We start from the raw sequence: 16473 nt of genomic DNA, 5'->3' as shown, positions 1-16473 counted from the left end.
GAGATTAAGCTTATGTACCATCTCTTCACTAGCAGCATTAGTACAGCTACCACCATCAACGATCAAGGTGCAGACCTTGTCTTGAACCATACACCGGGTGTGGAAGAGATTCTCACGCTGCCCTCGATCATCTGGATGAGTCTGAACACTTAAAGCTCTGCGTGCTACTAACATCTCTCCCATGACTGCTGGTTCACCTTCTTCACCTAAATCAGACTCTGGTTCACTCTCTGAACTGTCTACAGGCACAATCTCTCCTCCTTCTTGAAAAAGAAACATCTTCTTGTTAGGACAGTCTCTGGAATAATGCCCCATCCCTTGGCATTTGAAACACCTGATATGACTTGTAGAGGTGCTACTCTTGGGCTTGAAATCGATCTTAACTTCCTCTTTGACTGTGGCTGTCGCGGGTTTGCTGTCCTTGGTGAAGGCGGGTTTACTGAACTCTCTTGGCTTGGGAATGTTAGGCGTAAACGTTGACCTCACTCCCTTTCCCTTTATCTGTGATTCAATTAGCTCTGCCTTATGTACCATTTCTTGCACATCTTCATAGTTCTGCAGCTCTATCTTGTCTTGAATCTCTCTGTTCAAACCTCCAAGAAACCTAGACATAACCATGTCTTCACTTTCTCTCAGATCAGCCCTGATCATAAGCGTTTCCAGCTCCTGATAGTAGTCTCTTACAGACTTAGTGCCTTGAGTGAGATGCCTCAGCTTATTAAGAATCTCTCTCTGGTAGTGTGTAGGCACAAACTTCTTTCTCATCTGCGTGACTAACTGTTCCCATGTAGTGATAGCAGGCTCTCTCTGTCGATGTCTAGTGAGTCCCAACTGCTCCCACCACAACAAAACATAGCCATTGAATTCAGATATGGCTATCTTCACCTTGTTCAACTCATAGGTACCTTGAACTTGAAAGTTCGACTCCATCTTCCTTTCCCAGTCTAGATAAGTCTCTGGATCATTGGTACCATGGAACGAAGGATACTGAATCTTGAGATGATTCAGCTGCTGCCTCAAAGGATCATAATCCCTGCCGTGATCTCTGTTTCTGTTTCTCCTCATTGTCTCTTGGCTATGATCTGAGGCTTCCTCTTCTGAATACTCTCTATCTGTATCAAAGTATATTCGATGCCCAGCTACGTGTTCATCTCGTCGTGGGCGTGTAGGATCTCTACCAGTTCTTTGATGCTCACTTTCTGTGCTTTGAGTGTTTCTTCTCTGATTAAAACAAGTCTCTCTTCCCCCAGTAGGTGTCTTAGCTGTTCTGATCCGTGTATGTTTGGAAGAAGCTCCCACGTGTGCCTTTTCTTTAGCTAAGCGGAGAGCCTCATTAGGACTAGGCGGTTCTGAAGAACTCTGATCTGAAGCGCTAGTTGCTTGAGCTATGTCTTTGATCTGCTTCTCAAACTTGTTACTGAGCTGCTCCATCTGTTGCTGGAACTGAGTAGACATTGTCTTGTTTGCTTCTGTTATTTGCTTAGCCATGGCTTAGTTCAAAGCTTCCATAGATTCTGGAGAAAGCTCCATTGTACCTGCAAAATAAAGAAGAAAACTCGAAGTAAAACGTTCCTTGAGTGAAAGAACAAAATAGACTCTAAGACTCGTAATCTAGACACAAACGAACAACAACAAAAAACAAATCCTAAAACTAAACAAGACTCACAACGAAAGCTAAAACAGCAGAGACTAACACAACAAAGAATTAAACAAATGACCAAAATCAAAACAACACAAAACGAGATTAGGGTTTAGAATCGCTCAGCCTTTGGCACAGAGTTGGAAGAAATACGGCATAATACGAACTCCCTAGGATGAAACTCTGATGGAGGCTGATGACAGGTAAGAGGCGACGTGAATTGATGGTGATGATGCTCAAGTGGATTGCGAGTGACGGTAGGTGGTGTTCGAGAGAGAGAAGCAATGATTCGATGGTGAGAAGTGTTAGATGGTTATATGGATTCGAAAATAAAGTGAAGAGTTTCTTAATCACAAAGTGTTTAGAAACTCGGAATCATGAACGCATTCACGAGTTCGGATTGAGAGAAGAAAGATTCAACAATACTTGTTACATAAAACTTCTTTGCTGCCAAACAAGGAGGCGTCGCTTTTGGGTTTTATAATCAACCCTAGGGCTCGACACTCCAAACAACAGGAAGTTCAAAATAAAACAACAAGGCTTGAAAGGAAATAAGAAAACAACGAAGCGTCTAGGTGATCTGTAGTAGTACAAAAGTCACTTGTATTAGTACATTATTCCCCATTGGTAATGACTTCTAGATAACTCGACGTAGTGATCCATTTTCCTCATTAAAAACCATACCGAGAAAACCCATTGGGACAAAACTCAGCTATGGGAAAAAGAGTACAAACTTCACACCTAAGTTATCTAGTTATCATTACCGGGTGAAGTCTTCAGGGTGGATATGTTGAAGACTTGGATCCTCGGTAGATTGAATGACCCGTCAGCTATGAGTGCATGAGCTTCCTTGGCCATCTCCTTAGCTCTTGAACGAGTGATCCTTCCCACGATCTCCGGTTTCTCTGCAGCTTTTGTCTCCTTGCTGGCCACGATCATATCAGGTTTGGTCAAGCGAATAAAATGGCGGACTCTCTGATGTACCACATCTACATAATTGGACCTCAGAAAAAAGCACGGACGAGAAGACTTAGCTATTTGAGGATTTCCCAGAGTGTTGGTCGGCGCATGACGCGTTTGATGAATACAACGGTGGGAGGTGCATGGAGTGTATCTACTTTTACTTTTCCAGAGACATAATGTACTTATCTTAAGTTATGTATTTAAGGTTGTTTGTTTTGGGAACTATGATGCTGAATTTCTGAATGTTTTCGTATTTACCATAAGTTAATCATGAGTGTGTTTAATACTTATCGTAATTTCACGTATCCACATGGTTAGTTATGTTTGGATACATGGTCACAACCAATTGGTATCATAAGTTAATCATTCGTGTGTGTAATATTAGTTCATGTATCCACATTGTCAGATTTGGTTGGATACATGGTCAAAAACCGATTAGTATCATAAGTTAATCATCCATGTTGTTGTTAACATGTATCCAACCATATTACACCATGTGGATACATGCTCCACCACATGGTTGAACACATCTTTCCTCTTTTCCCCTATTTCTAAAGATGTGTCATTTAACCACATGGTCAGATGTTGTTGGATACCAATTTCGATACCAAAATTGATTCAATTTCGATACCAAATCAAACCGAAATCAAACAAAGCTGATCAAATGTGTAACTGAACCAAACCAGACTGAATAATCCAATATTTGATTATAGATTATCATACGTTAAACATATTATATTAAATAAATAATTACATGTTAACAACACGACATTTTTAAAGATGTGTCATGAATCCAACAGTTGCGACTTTGTCTTGTATTAGTTGTTTTTGTTAACATGTATCCAACCATATCTGACCATGTGGATTAATGACACATCTTTACAAATGATAGTTATTACACACAAAGATGAATAACCTATGATACCAATTTAGTGTGTCCACCTTTGCATAACCAATGCATCCGAAAATCCGAAGGTGCTCTACACTTGGTTCCTTGTTACAGAACAATTCATATGGTGTTCTGTCTTTCACGGCTCTTGCAGCTATTCGATTAAGTAGATAAGTCGAGTGTCTCACTGCTTCTCCCCATAGATGATTGGGAACACCTATATGCTTCATAATGCTCCTGGTCACATCCGATTAGTATCATAAGTTAATCATCCATTTTGTTGTTAACAAGTATCCTACCATGGTACACCATGTGAATACATGGTCGAAACTAATTTGTATCATAAGTTAATTTTCCCCATCACATGGTTGAACACATCTTTTTCCTTTCCCCCTATTTGTAAAGATGTGTCATTTAACCACATGGTCAGATATTGTTGGATACATATCGATACAGAAACTGTCATGTTAACATGGATACAAACCTTGTTTCATATTGTACAGATGTGTAATGTATCCACTATGGTCAGATATGGTTGGATACATATTCACAACCAATAGGTTATATTCCATGGACACTGAGCGTTGGATGTCGGGCTGTTTAGTGGGCCCAACTGCTGAGACAAAAAGGTGTCGTTTGGTTAGCCTAGAGTCATTGTAACTAGAAGTTGTCGTTTAGTTTGAGTACTTTCATTGTACTGTTTGGTGTTCTGTACATTCATTGTGTCGTTTCGATAATAGGGTTCTGTTCATCTTCGTCTTCAATCTTTTCATCTATAAATATCGTCTCATTCTATCATGTTAGAAGCAGTTTCTATATCTTTAACATCCACCTTCTTACACTGATTAAGGCAATATTTTGCTTCTCTTATAATTTTTTAGTTCTCCTTTATTTAACTTCACATCTTGCTTTAACCTAAGTTGGATTGTGCTGTTCTCATTTTCAGAAACAAGATATGGCCGGTGAAAGTTCCAGCAGACGTCGGACCTTCAATTGTGAGTGGGAAGACATGGACGGCCCTAATCCCGGAAAACGACCAAAACTCATTTCAGACTTCGAGTGGGAATAGGAAGCACTTGAGACAATTTCGGAGGCTTTTAGTAAGACTAGAGCAGTGGTTGAGGCGAAGACAAAAGATCGGTTCAAAGCAATCCTAAATATGCTGCATGAACATATGAAGAAGAAGGAGGAGGCAACCGCACTCCAGCATCAAGTTGACTTAATATACGCTCAAATCTCCCAGGTTAATCAAATTTTGGGTCAAGAACTAGTCGATTTCGAGGCAGAGCACAAGAGATTAGAGGAGACCCGAGAGGTGGCGGCGGTCGATGCCGAGTAGTGCAAAGTTCCTCATCCGATTGACTGGTGTAAACTGCATGTTTCTTTTCCCGATGTCTAGTACTGTTTAAAGCCTGGATTCTTAATGTTATAACATAACCACATGGTCAGACCCCTATGGATACCTTTAGTAGTTATGTACTTATTTTCTACTTTGCAACGGCTGCTACCTATTGTCTGGTTTAACTTTCATTTTTTCTTCTATATATGCAATATTTCCAAAACTCTATGAATCGATACATAATGTGGTTCAACTAGTTTTGAATAGTTGAAACCTATAACTTAATACATAATGCAGAAAATGGATGGCTAGAACAATATTGAATGTTCAAATGACTGAGTTTGTGCCCTAACCACTTCAAACATACACACACATGGATCTCCACGCAACGAACCTTATATATAGTCTAACGATACTACCTCACAGGATATCCACGCAACGTTAACTTCTGGATACCCACATTTGATCTTTTTGGCAAGAATCAGGGTATCCACTCAAGTATGACGTCTGGACTTAAGAAAGAACCTTATATATAGTCTGACGATACTACCTCACATGATATCCACGCAACGTTAACGACTGGATACCCACATTTGATCTTTTTGGATATCCATTTCTTCTTTTCAAAACTAATTCAAATATCTAACAAAGGCATTGCACATCTTCGACCTGATCTAATGACACAATTATAGAATTCCAAAATATTCATAAAATCCATAAAATCCAAAGTTACTCATAAATTCCAAAATATTCAAAAATTCATAAAATCCAAAATATTCATAAACACTATCATCGAGTATTTAATTTTTCAATTACCCCTTAAACAAAATAGTTAGATTATCCCTCCGACGGTGATCGGGTACAAAAACCCCACAAAAAATTATCACCTATGCCATGAGGATATCCACAAGCCTACAATCTTATGGATACCCAAACATGGATACGTCATTCCAATGACCCCGACAAACATTACTAACCGTAACAAACTTAAAAATGGTTGCTTAGGTGTATCCACAATACACCACAACACACAAAAAAACAAACTTAAGAGAATCCACACTACACCACACCTCGACTAGCTCGGTTGGATACATCATGGCAACGGTTTCGTACAACTAGCTCGGTTGTGCCCACTCTGTTTGCATCTCCCACACCTATTCACTTTCCCTTTCGCCGCACCATTTTTCTGCGAAGTTAAACAACGTAAAACATCATCACACCTAACACAAAATAATCAATACTATCATCTATGAAACTTATACAAACATCAACTTACTGGAAATTCTCCAATAGACGGGATCCTTGACTCCTTTGGACGTCCTGATGGCCTTCGAGCCTTTGGAGGGTATAACACACGGTGCTGAATTTCGAATGGTATTTCAACATCACTAATCTCGGGATTTATTACACCTTCATAAGTAGATCTCCAACACTCTGTCTTATAAAAATCCCCAACCAACGAACCATATGGTATCCCCTGTGTATCTGCTGCCAACAATGCGTGTCCAAATGGGATTTTAACTCGATCATACTGTTTGCACGAACACTGTTTCATATCAAGTAACACATGGTGTTTTCCGTTTAGCAACCCAACAACTTCATAACTCCAGCTTGAAATATTCGCGACTCTGCTCCCACTAACTGCCACCAAGTTTTTCTGCATCTGTTTGTCAACCTCCGGGGTAGTTAATCCTTGATGTTTAGCAGTTTTCTTCCGCCTCGCACTAAACCACCGTGTCAACATAGCACGAATGAACTTCAGTAGTTCAACAATGTGTGACGATCGACCCTTACCCAAAGCTTTGTTCAATGACTCCGCAATGTTTGACGTCATCAAATTATAACGATTTCCTTGGAAATATGCCCTGCTCCAGTGGCCTGCACCTATTTTATCCAAGTAAGTTGCACAATTGCTGTTCTTTGCCTTTATTTGCCTATATGTCTCCTCAAAGGCTGTTACCTTATAGGCAAATGCCGCTTTTGTCACCAGTTTTGCAAGACCTTTGTTATGAAACCGGGCATTCACATTCCTAGCAAGATGAACAATGCAAGCTCCATGGTGTGCCAACGGATAAACTTTCTTCTTAGCCGTGTAGATTGACCCGGCTCTATCAGAAATAATTGTCAAGGATTTGCTGTCCGCAATAATTCTCTCTAACTTCTCAAAGAACCATGTCCAAGCATCATCATTCTCACTGTCTACTACTGCGAAAGCCAGCGGGAATACCTGGAAATTAGCATCATGCCCACTAGTTGTAAGCAGCACTCCATTATACTTCCCGTTCAGATGAGTACCATCCACAACAATAACACGCCTCAACCTCTGGAAACCTTCAATTGATGCCCGAATGCCAAAAACATATACAAAAACCTTTCACTACAATCTTCTAAGACTTCAGTTTTTAAATCAGTAATTGTCCCTGGATTAGCTTCTTTTAAGACATGCAAATATGCAGGAAGATCTTCGAAAGACTCATCATCCGAACCAAACATTCCATCCAAAGCCTTCCCCTTCGCCCTCTAACACTTGTTGTATGATGCCCCCACCCTAAGATCTCAAGAACCATTTGCTGCAGATCCAATGGGCCTAGTCCTTTACTCGGATCACAGTACTTCGACTTGAAAACAGCAACAATTACCCTAGAGGTTGCTTTCTTCAAATAGTTTCTCCTCGTCTCTATGGGGCAAGTGTGTTCAAGATCTGCTTTCCTAATTTCATAGTATCTTGACTCCTTCATTTCACTTGCTAGAACCCTCCACTCACAACTCTCCCCAGTACAGCTCACTACAAACGAATCCTTTTTCGTTGTTGTTTGCTTAAAATGAAATTTGTTCTTAATAGCATATATCACTAGCGGAATCTGGCAATCCTCTTTGTTTGCAAACAACTTCCCTTTACAAAGTTCTTTACCATCATCCTCAAAATCTAGATCTGGGATCTCTTCCCTCTCAAACTCTGTGTCGTCAAACAGAGGAGGGATGTCGAACTCCTCATCATCAATATCTTCTAGCTTTATACTGTCCACGGCGGAGCCATTACTCTGTCCACAACCATTTGACCACGTGGCCGACGCAGCATGTTCACCGTCTATAGATCTCAGACCCATATTTGCTTCTTCAGGTCTCACATCAAAACTTGTCTTCTCTTTCTCTTCTTCTTTTAAAGGAGTAGCCCCATTTACTAACACCGTATGGTCAAAGCATGAAAATGTATTACATATAACCTCAGCAACATTAACTCGACCAAACTGATCTCCAATGAAATTCCCCCAAAACTCCTTATCATAGTCCCTTTGCCACCTCATCTTCTTCTTCCTCTTCAACATCTTCATAACTATCTGCAACTACATACCCTTCTGAATCACTCCTCTTCTCCTCAGCCTCTACATCCCCTCCGTTAAGCCTATCGCACCTCAATTTATGCGACTCCAGCCATGAAATCATCATCAACTTGAGTAGTCTCAATAACTATTGTCTTCGAACCGGCAGTACATGCTTCTCCCAAAATAAGTTCTTCATTTGCACTATTACTAAGACCAGATGGCGAACCACAGCTCTGCTTTTTATGACTTCCCTCTTTCGAGTCTATCAAACCCTCATGATTAGCTCTTTTCCTAACATCTTCAAACGTAACAAATAGATTCAACCCTCGGTTCAGACGCAACATCCCTATATAGTACTCCAGCCCAACATTAGTAGTCACAACAACTGGGGGCGTCCTCACCCTCGTTGTCAATTGCATAAATGTAGGGATGCAGTAGCAAAGTGTCGCCTTCTTCTCCACCAAACCGAATTCAGCCACCACCGAATCTTCCAATTCAACTAAACTCGCCGACGCCGTCAAAGGAACTACACGCGACAAAAGCTTGTTATTCACTTCAAACCCCCAAACGCCATCCCTCGAGCAACTCCAAAGGCCGGAAATCATGACACAGTAAGAAGGGAAATTATCCTGCATTACGTTTCATAAAACCCGATTACTCAGTCATCCACAAATAACAAGTTACATAAATCGGTAAAAACCCTATCCACATGAATGTCAAACACATACCTGCGCAGCCATGTCTCCCAAAACCCTACAGCAGCTTCACGTTTCTCATCCACAACCTGTCTCACTTTATTGTAACTCATAAAACATCCAACCTGTCACCCAAAAAGGGAACTGAAACTACTATTATTTTCAGCCATCGGATCTAAACAAACAGTTACGATCGGACGGTTCCAATAACAAATCGGAATACAACTTAGTTTTGATTGTTTCCTGCATAAGTTGGATGAAGACATTAAAACTCGGGACAGTTTGGGGAAGAGTAATTGACACTTAAGCCAATAACTTGAAAAAAAGTATAGCAATAGTTAGAAGTAGGTCTAAGTGCAATAACATTGAGAGAAAGTAGGTGTAAGTGCCAATGACCCTAAACTATATAACCGTAGTACCTAATTTAGCATGGAGAGTAATTAACGAGAAGCACCATCGACCCTATACGCCACACACTAGATAGTAGCTTTTGGCTACAAAACAAGAAGATGGGCCCAACAGCTGAGGACTATTCCATATTCTTTTCTCCATGATAATTGCTAAAGATAATTCTATCAATATTGTTTATGAAATTTAGAAAAAAAAACAAATATAAAAATTGACTAGATCTTGCATTTATATTTGGAGTAACTCTTCGAAATACCACATTCTAAAATATCACAATTAATGATTTTTTAAAAAATATTACAAAAGTTTTACTTCAAAAAAGAATAGCATAAACACAACTGATTTTCAAAGAAAAATAATTTTCTAAAAAAAGAGTATGAATTTGTTACCTAACTTAATTTACATAAACTGTACAACTAGCTTGGTAGATCTCTATGTATCAAACTCTACATAACCATGCAAATAATAGAGTGGAAAACAGAGAAGAGAGAAAATAACAAAGTACTACGTTAGGGGGAAACTTTTTATTTTTTCACATTACTATCATACGCAAAATTATGAAGAATGCTTTTACTAGCTTAGTAGGTAGATAAAGACTGTTTTTACTAGGTTGGTAATTAGCAGATAAATACTGCTTTTATTCTTGTTTTCATTTATTTAAATAGGAAAGAAGTACACAAAGAGCATGATGGAAAAGTGGTAGATAGGCTCGTATCTTAGGAAGACCAATCCTCCAATTATTAACACAAAAACACTTGGCAAAAAAAAAAACGCAAAGAGTGCTATCCGGTTATCTTGTCTTGTTTGAGGCTATCCGGCTCGGCTAATCGGTTGCAAAAGGCAGACCATAACTTGGGAAGTAGTTGGTGTTAGAGAACTCTTCAAATTCAACCTCTATCTTCAATGTATCATTCACTAGAAGACCTTTAGAAGTATTCTTAAGATCAGCAAACGGTACAAACTTCTGGAATCCCCAACTGTTTTCTTGATCCGACCAGCTTTCAACTGTCGATAAGATAGTTACAATTGGGTGGTTAAATTCTAATGGACAATATTAACAGAATAAGTAGCATTAGTCACACTACTGTCTCTAATTAATTTACCTTTCTTCTCCACATCTTTTGAATCTTTCTGATCTATAATTCGTAGCTTAGCTTTTAGGTAAATCTTTTCATACCGCTTAACACCAACCGCATAAACATATAACGACAATGAGTTACCCTGTCCTTCCCCATCGCCACTTGGATACACTGTCAAAGCCCTAAGAGTTATACATAGGAACATAGTAAATAGTTATAAATTTTTTTATTAAATCATATATACTTAAGATCACTTAATTATAACTTATGAGGAACTCACCAGCTTCTTTCTCCGATAATGAAAATGTCAGATACATAGAGATATTTCCTTAGTGAGTAGAAGTTTGGTATCGTCCATTCAAGAAGGCGGTTATGCAAATTGTTAGTGAAGGAGAACACTTCCCATTTGTTAAAAACTTCAGTGACAAATACGTCGACACCGAATATAACACTGTCACCGTCAAAAAGCCAACCAGCAGCGGGATTGGCCACGTCAACGTAGGGTCTAACATTACCGTATCCCCAAGATGGGTTGAATAGAAAAAAGCGCTTTGCATCCGTCTCTGTGTACCAGACATAAGTTTGAGATGGTGTGTTTTAAATGAAAGGCATTTGGAATTATGTAAAAATCATCAACGATTTTTTTAATTTTTAGAAGTTATAAATTTTGTAAAAAAGAATATGTAAACTCATTTTTGTAATAAAATGGCCGTTTATGTTTTAAATCTAGAGGATGCAATGAAATTTTGATTAATAAACTAGTGCTTATAAGAAAGCAAATGTTATATGTGATATACCTTGATATGTGAAGTACTTGTCCTGTTTTCGGTTATAAATGAAGAATTTGACTTCTGCGTAAACTTCTTTGGGAGAGTTAAGGAGTGTTGAATTGTCTATTTGGACGTACATCGAAACATAACCAGCTGGAGCACCATCCTTAACGTTTCCTTTAGGATAGACAATAAATGTCCTGTTTGAAAATGAATATTTATACTCTTACTATCAAATGTGTCTTTGCAACTTGAATGCGGTAAGCCGTAAAAGGAAAGAAGACTTACCAGTTGTATCCACCGGATTGAAAAGGACGGGATTCATACTTCTCGGCATTTGGAGAAGTGGCGAGTTTTGTGAAAGATTCGATTTTGAGACAATACGTAGACGGTGGACTAACTCTCCACAATTCTCTCCTGTCATAGAGTTTACCGGAGGTGACTGGGCTATCGATAACGGAAATGGATGATGTTGTTGTTGAAGGTTGTGTTGTTACAAGTTTCATGCATTGGAACGCAAAGAAACAAAAAAAGAAGCAAACCAAGAATATTGCTCCATAATTTGTTTTTCTCTTCTCCTCTTGAAACATGTTTTCTTCTTTTTTTATCATCAACCCCTTTTCAAACATATTTAGTTAAGTGAGTGTGTAAGTGTGACGGTAGCCATTTATAATCAAACGATTGGAATAAGGAATGATGTTTCTTTTGGCTTTTTCATTAATTTGTTGCAAACTTTTATTTTTACCAAAACAAGAAAATTTTGTGGAGGAGAAATGTACGTACAAATTGTGATATGGGTTTATTTGGATTGTTGCGAAAATTATCATGTCGGTATAAGTTGGATTGCTACTAGATAAGATTTTATGAACTATAGACCAGATTTCTCAACACGTGTTTAAACAAAATGTAAATAAAGTATAGGAGTAGTACCAAATTTAGCATGAAGACGAATTAACGAGAAGGACCGTAAATTTTAGCCAAAAAATGGAGCCAACCGCTGAAGACTATAATAAGTCGATCATACCCTTAAAATTAATCAATCATAATTAAGCATATACAACTCATAATGTAAGTCAAGTTTTCGCAGGAGAGCAAACGTTCGAGTCTACTAATAGCGAAAATGTGTTTAAGTTTAACTTCTTTTTAAGATCCGACTAGGTTAGATCCGCACTACGCCGCAGTGTACTTTTTATAACTATTTTAGATATATTGAATTACTGAAAATATAATTTTTAAAAAAATAGATTAACTGTAAAAACTATAGTTTATACAATAATAAGATAGAAAATACATTAATATAATAAACATAGAGAAATCTCAAATTTAAGATGAGTTATAAATATTTACATTTAAATCGGATTGACTTAAATAAACTAACTAACCCTAATATATGTTCTGTTTTATTTTTTCAAAAAAATTGTGGGACAGATATATTATTAATATAGTATGAATTTATGATGTAACTTTTTTGTAGTTTATACAAATTTAATCACATAATTGTTATATAGTGTTTTACAATGGTTAATATAAAAATTACTTTAATCACTTTTTTATTGTTATATAAAATTATTATCAAGCACAATTTATTACAATGGTTTAGCAATCTTAAACTGCAATCTCAAAAACACACCTTCCAAAAACTTAATTGCAGATAAAACAAAACAAAAGCAACTATGCCATGAATATGAGCTCACATATTCAATTCACAGTTTAGTTCATAAAATAACTCAGTAATAGATATAAAGCAAACACCATTGAGCTAAATCCTATAGTTCCATTTCCATACCAATTTGGACAATGTTCACAAGCCATAACTTGTTTACATTATAAAGCTTCCAACTTTAATCATAATCTTCAATCACCTAACAAAGAAATAATCCGAAAGTGTCAAATTTCTCTTCTACCCTTGAATCATGGCGAATACAGAATTCATAACGAGATTCAATTGGAAAAACTCAAAATTTCTCTTCTACCCAAAACTACGAATACAAAGATAAATCAGAAAAAAAAAAAAAAAAAAACTCATCAAAAAGTCTTAGATTCAAAGAGAACAGCACATTTTATTTTCCACATGATCCACAGTCTCGGCTTTTGCTTAACTCGATAGAATTCAAATAAAACAAATAGAAAGAGGCAGCTGCTAGAAGGGGGAATTTTTTTATTTAGATTTATTAGACCATCTACATCTCATCGTTCTCTCAAAATAATACATTTTAATTGTTTTCTTTTAATATTATTATATATTTAAATAATAAATTTGGAAAAATAAAATAAAAAACCTATTAGAAACTGACACATGTCCTCTTTGTCCAGAGAATCGATTCTTACGGTTCTAAAAGAAGAAACGCTTCTCAATTTTTATCATTCTTATTATTATATTTTATTTTTAAATTAATAGTACTCTTAAAAGAAACTACCATTGGCCATGCTCTTATGTCTTTTAAAAAAAAAACATTATTTGAGAAGATATACGACTTGAAAAAATATATGTTAGTATTGATTTTTAAAAATTGGGTTGTGAATATTTTTTAATTTGGGTTAAAAATATTATTTGGAAGAAAAAATTCCTTAACCAACACGCAAAAGAAAATGAAAATTTTAGAGTAAGTCTATCTTATTTTATTAAACGTATATGATTTTGAGCCATTGCTTTAGAAATATTTCTCTCATAAATCGGTAAATCAGGGAAAGCGATGAAGATGTTCATATGATTTGGCTGTACATTAGGCTGCTAATTGTTAAACGACGTTGTATCACTTTATTTAATTTATTTGGGCCATAATGAATATCAAAGCCCAGTAGGAAGGGCTGCCTTGATCGTTCGACATGTGTGGAACATAATTCCATTTTTATTGGCCGTATATGATGAGTTATATTAATGTTATAATTTGATAGGGTAGAGTTTTTTTTCTGATGTGTCAGTCTCTGCTTCAACATTGAAGCTGAGTTGTCAAGCTCTGGAGAGAAACACTCCATCTTTTATTGTATTGATTTCTCTCATACATCGGTAAATCAGGGAAAACGATGAAGTTGTTTATATGATTTGGTTGTATGTTAGGCTGCTAGCTGTTAAACGACGTTGTATCACTTTATTTAATTTATTTGGGCCATAATGAATATCAAAGCCCAGTAGGAAGGGCTGCCTTGATCGTTCGACATGTGTGGAACATAATTCCATTTTTATTGGCCGTATATGATGAGTTATATTAATGTTATAATTTGATAGGGTAGAGTTTTTTCTGATGTGTCAGTCTCTGCTTCAACATTGGAGCTGAGTTGTCAAGCTCTGGAGAGAAACACTCCATCTTTTATTTTATTGATTTCTCTCATAAATCGGTAAATCAGGGAAAGCGATGAAGATGTTTATATGATTTGGTTGTATGTTAGGCTGCTAACTGTTAAACGACGTTGTATCACTTTAATTAATTTATTTGGGCCATAATGAATATCAAAGCCCAGTCGGAAGGACTGTCTTGATCGTTCGACATGTGTGGAACATAATTCAATTTTTATTGGTCGTATATGATGAGTTGTATTAATGTTATAATTTGATAGGGTAGAATTTTTTCTGATGTGTCAGTCTCTGCTTCAACATTGAAGCTGAGGTGTCAAGCTCTGAAGAGAAACACTCCATCTTTTATCGTATTGATTTCTCTCATAAATCGGTAAATCAGGGAAAGCGATGAAGATGTTCATATGATTTGGTTGTATGTTAGGCTGCTAACTGTTAAACGACGTTGTATCACTTTATTTAATTTATTTGGGCCATAATGAATACAAAGCCCAGTAGGAAGGGCTGCCTTGATCGTTCGACATGTGTGGAACATAATTCAATTTTTATTGGCTGTATCTGATGAGTTGTATTAATGTTATAATTTGATAGGGTAGAGTTTTTTTTCTGATGTGTCAGTCTCGGCTTCAACATTGAAGCTGAGGTGTCAAGCTCTGGAGAGAAACACTCCATCTTTTATTTTATTGATTGCCACCTCAAGAATCAACTATTAAGAATTTAAGATCTTATTATATAAAGTTGGGTTTTAAAGTTAGTCATTAACAAGATTTCGATATGTGTCAAGTTATCAATATGAGATTTTGACATATGTAAATATTTAATAGGAAGGATTTGATTACAACAAAAAGAAAATATTTTGTTTTACCAAATATTAATAAAGTAAAATTATAATTCTAAAAAATTTCAGAATTTAGAAAAAAACAAAGTTTTTTAAAATAATTATAAGGAGATTATATCTAGATATATTTCATAAAATTTGAAATTATAATATTATTTACTTATTTTTAATTTTAGTGATTAATTATTAAAAAATAGAAAAAAGGATTAAAGAAAATATATTTTTAATTATTAATTCTAAATTTTGTACTCACTTCTATATAATCAAAAATCGCCTCATATTTAAATAATTTATTCAAAAACATTGCTTTCAACTTTGTTTAATAGGGAATATATTTTAATGGGAATGTAAATTTTTCTTATTTTCTTAAGCCAAAATTTTCTACTACTTTCTCATTTTTCCATTGGTAATAGGTAAGATTAATATGTTGACCAAAAAAAAGATTAATATATGAGTCTTCTTTTTCTAATACTGTATTTTAAAATTTGTTGTAGTATTTTTAGATTGTTTTAATTTATATTTTAATCTTTGAATGATTTGGGATTCATATATTAACATGCTTATAATTTTCTATTGTTTCTTTAATTATGCCAAATTAATTTTCTTTCAATTTCTAAAACTTGATTGGTTGGTCATAAACTCTTCTTTTTTTTTGCAAACATAATTGTTATCATTATTCATTCAATCCCAAAGGGGGATAACGAATAGAAGCTCATCAACCTAATGAATTGATAAAATAGGCTAATCAAACACAAGCGTACAACAAACATAGATAGATAGATTGGAAAAAAAAATCCTTCTTGATAGATCCATAGGAGCTCAAAGACTCTGCCACCCTGGTTTGCGGAAATATTTAAAAGAATTGATTTAGCCACATACGTCACTAAAATGCACTTATTTTTTCAGTCAAGGGTCTTGAGAGAACTTCATGATGGGTGACCTTTCTGGAAGTGATTGTCAAAATTTTGCGAGTGAGGACAAAACACAAGAAAATATCATTTGTTGATTTGTAAGGTCGGTAATCAAGTTTTTAAAGACTTCTAGACGTAGCAACCCGGCCATCGAATATGGGTTGGTCCACAAGCTGGGAATAGATGTAGGGCCCACTTGGGAAGGTGGGCCCATGGATTGAGAGTAGACATGGGCTCACTAAACAATGTGGCGGTTGAAGCGTTACAGAGACAGAGACTACATCATGGTGTGTCAAAGACACTTCCACGAATATATTGAGAAATTTA

At 36.3% G+C, this 16473-nt stretch overlaps 1 protein-coding gene and 1 pseudogene across 1 annotated transcript; both read right to left on the bottom strand.

The window, feature by feature from the left end:
- Positions 1-5923: 5923 nt before the first annotated feature.
- On the bottom strand, positions 5924-8162 carry LOC104698715 (uncharacterized; annotated as a pseudogene).
- A 1711-nt stretch (positions 8163-9873) lies between these two features.
- LOC104790469 (uncharacterized) lies at positions 9874-11898 on the bottom strand. The gene is made up of 5 exons (XM_010516228.3): positions 11394-11898; positions 11133-11305; positions 10616-10898; positions 10360-10517; positions 9874-10261 (listed from the first exon to the last, which is right to left on the bottom strand). Exons 1-5 carry the CDS (start codon positions 11732-11734, stop codon positions 10080-10082), a joined length of 1137 nt encoding a protein of 378 aa, XP_010514530.1. The 5' UTR covers positions 11735-11898; the 3' UTR covers positions 9874-10079.
- Positions 11899-16473: the final 4575 nt, after the last annotated feature.

The sequence above is a fragment of the Camelina sativa genome, chromosome 6, assembly GCF_030686135.1.
Source record: "Camelina sativa cultivar CO46 ecotype springtype chromosome 6, ASM3068613v1".
NCBI classification, from domain to species: domain Eukaryota; kingdom Viridiplantae; phylum Streptophyta; class Magnoliopsida; order Brassicales; family Brassicaceae; genus Camelina; species Camelina sativa.
Note: the sequence above shows the minus strand (reverse complement) of the source record. Positions and strands in the feature narration are given on the sequence as shown.

Bases quoted from the DNA above. Each gene is read 5' to 3' on its own strand.
- LOC104790469 (XM_010516228.3), bottom strand. From the start codon at position 11,734: ATGTTTGAAAAGGGGTTGATGATAAAAAAAGAAGAAAACATGTTTCAA. The intron at 11,306-11,393 runs GTAAGTCTTCTT...ATTTTCAAACAG, and splicing joins CAATCCGGTGGATACAACTG to GACATTTATTGTCTATCCTA. The intron at 10,518-10,615 runs GTGAGTTCCTCA...TATAACTCTTAG, and splicing joins ATTATCGGAGAAAGAAGCTG to GGCTTTGACAGTGTATCCAA.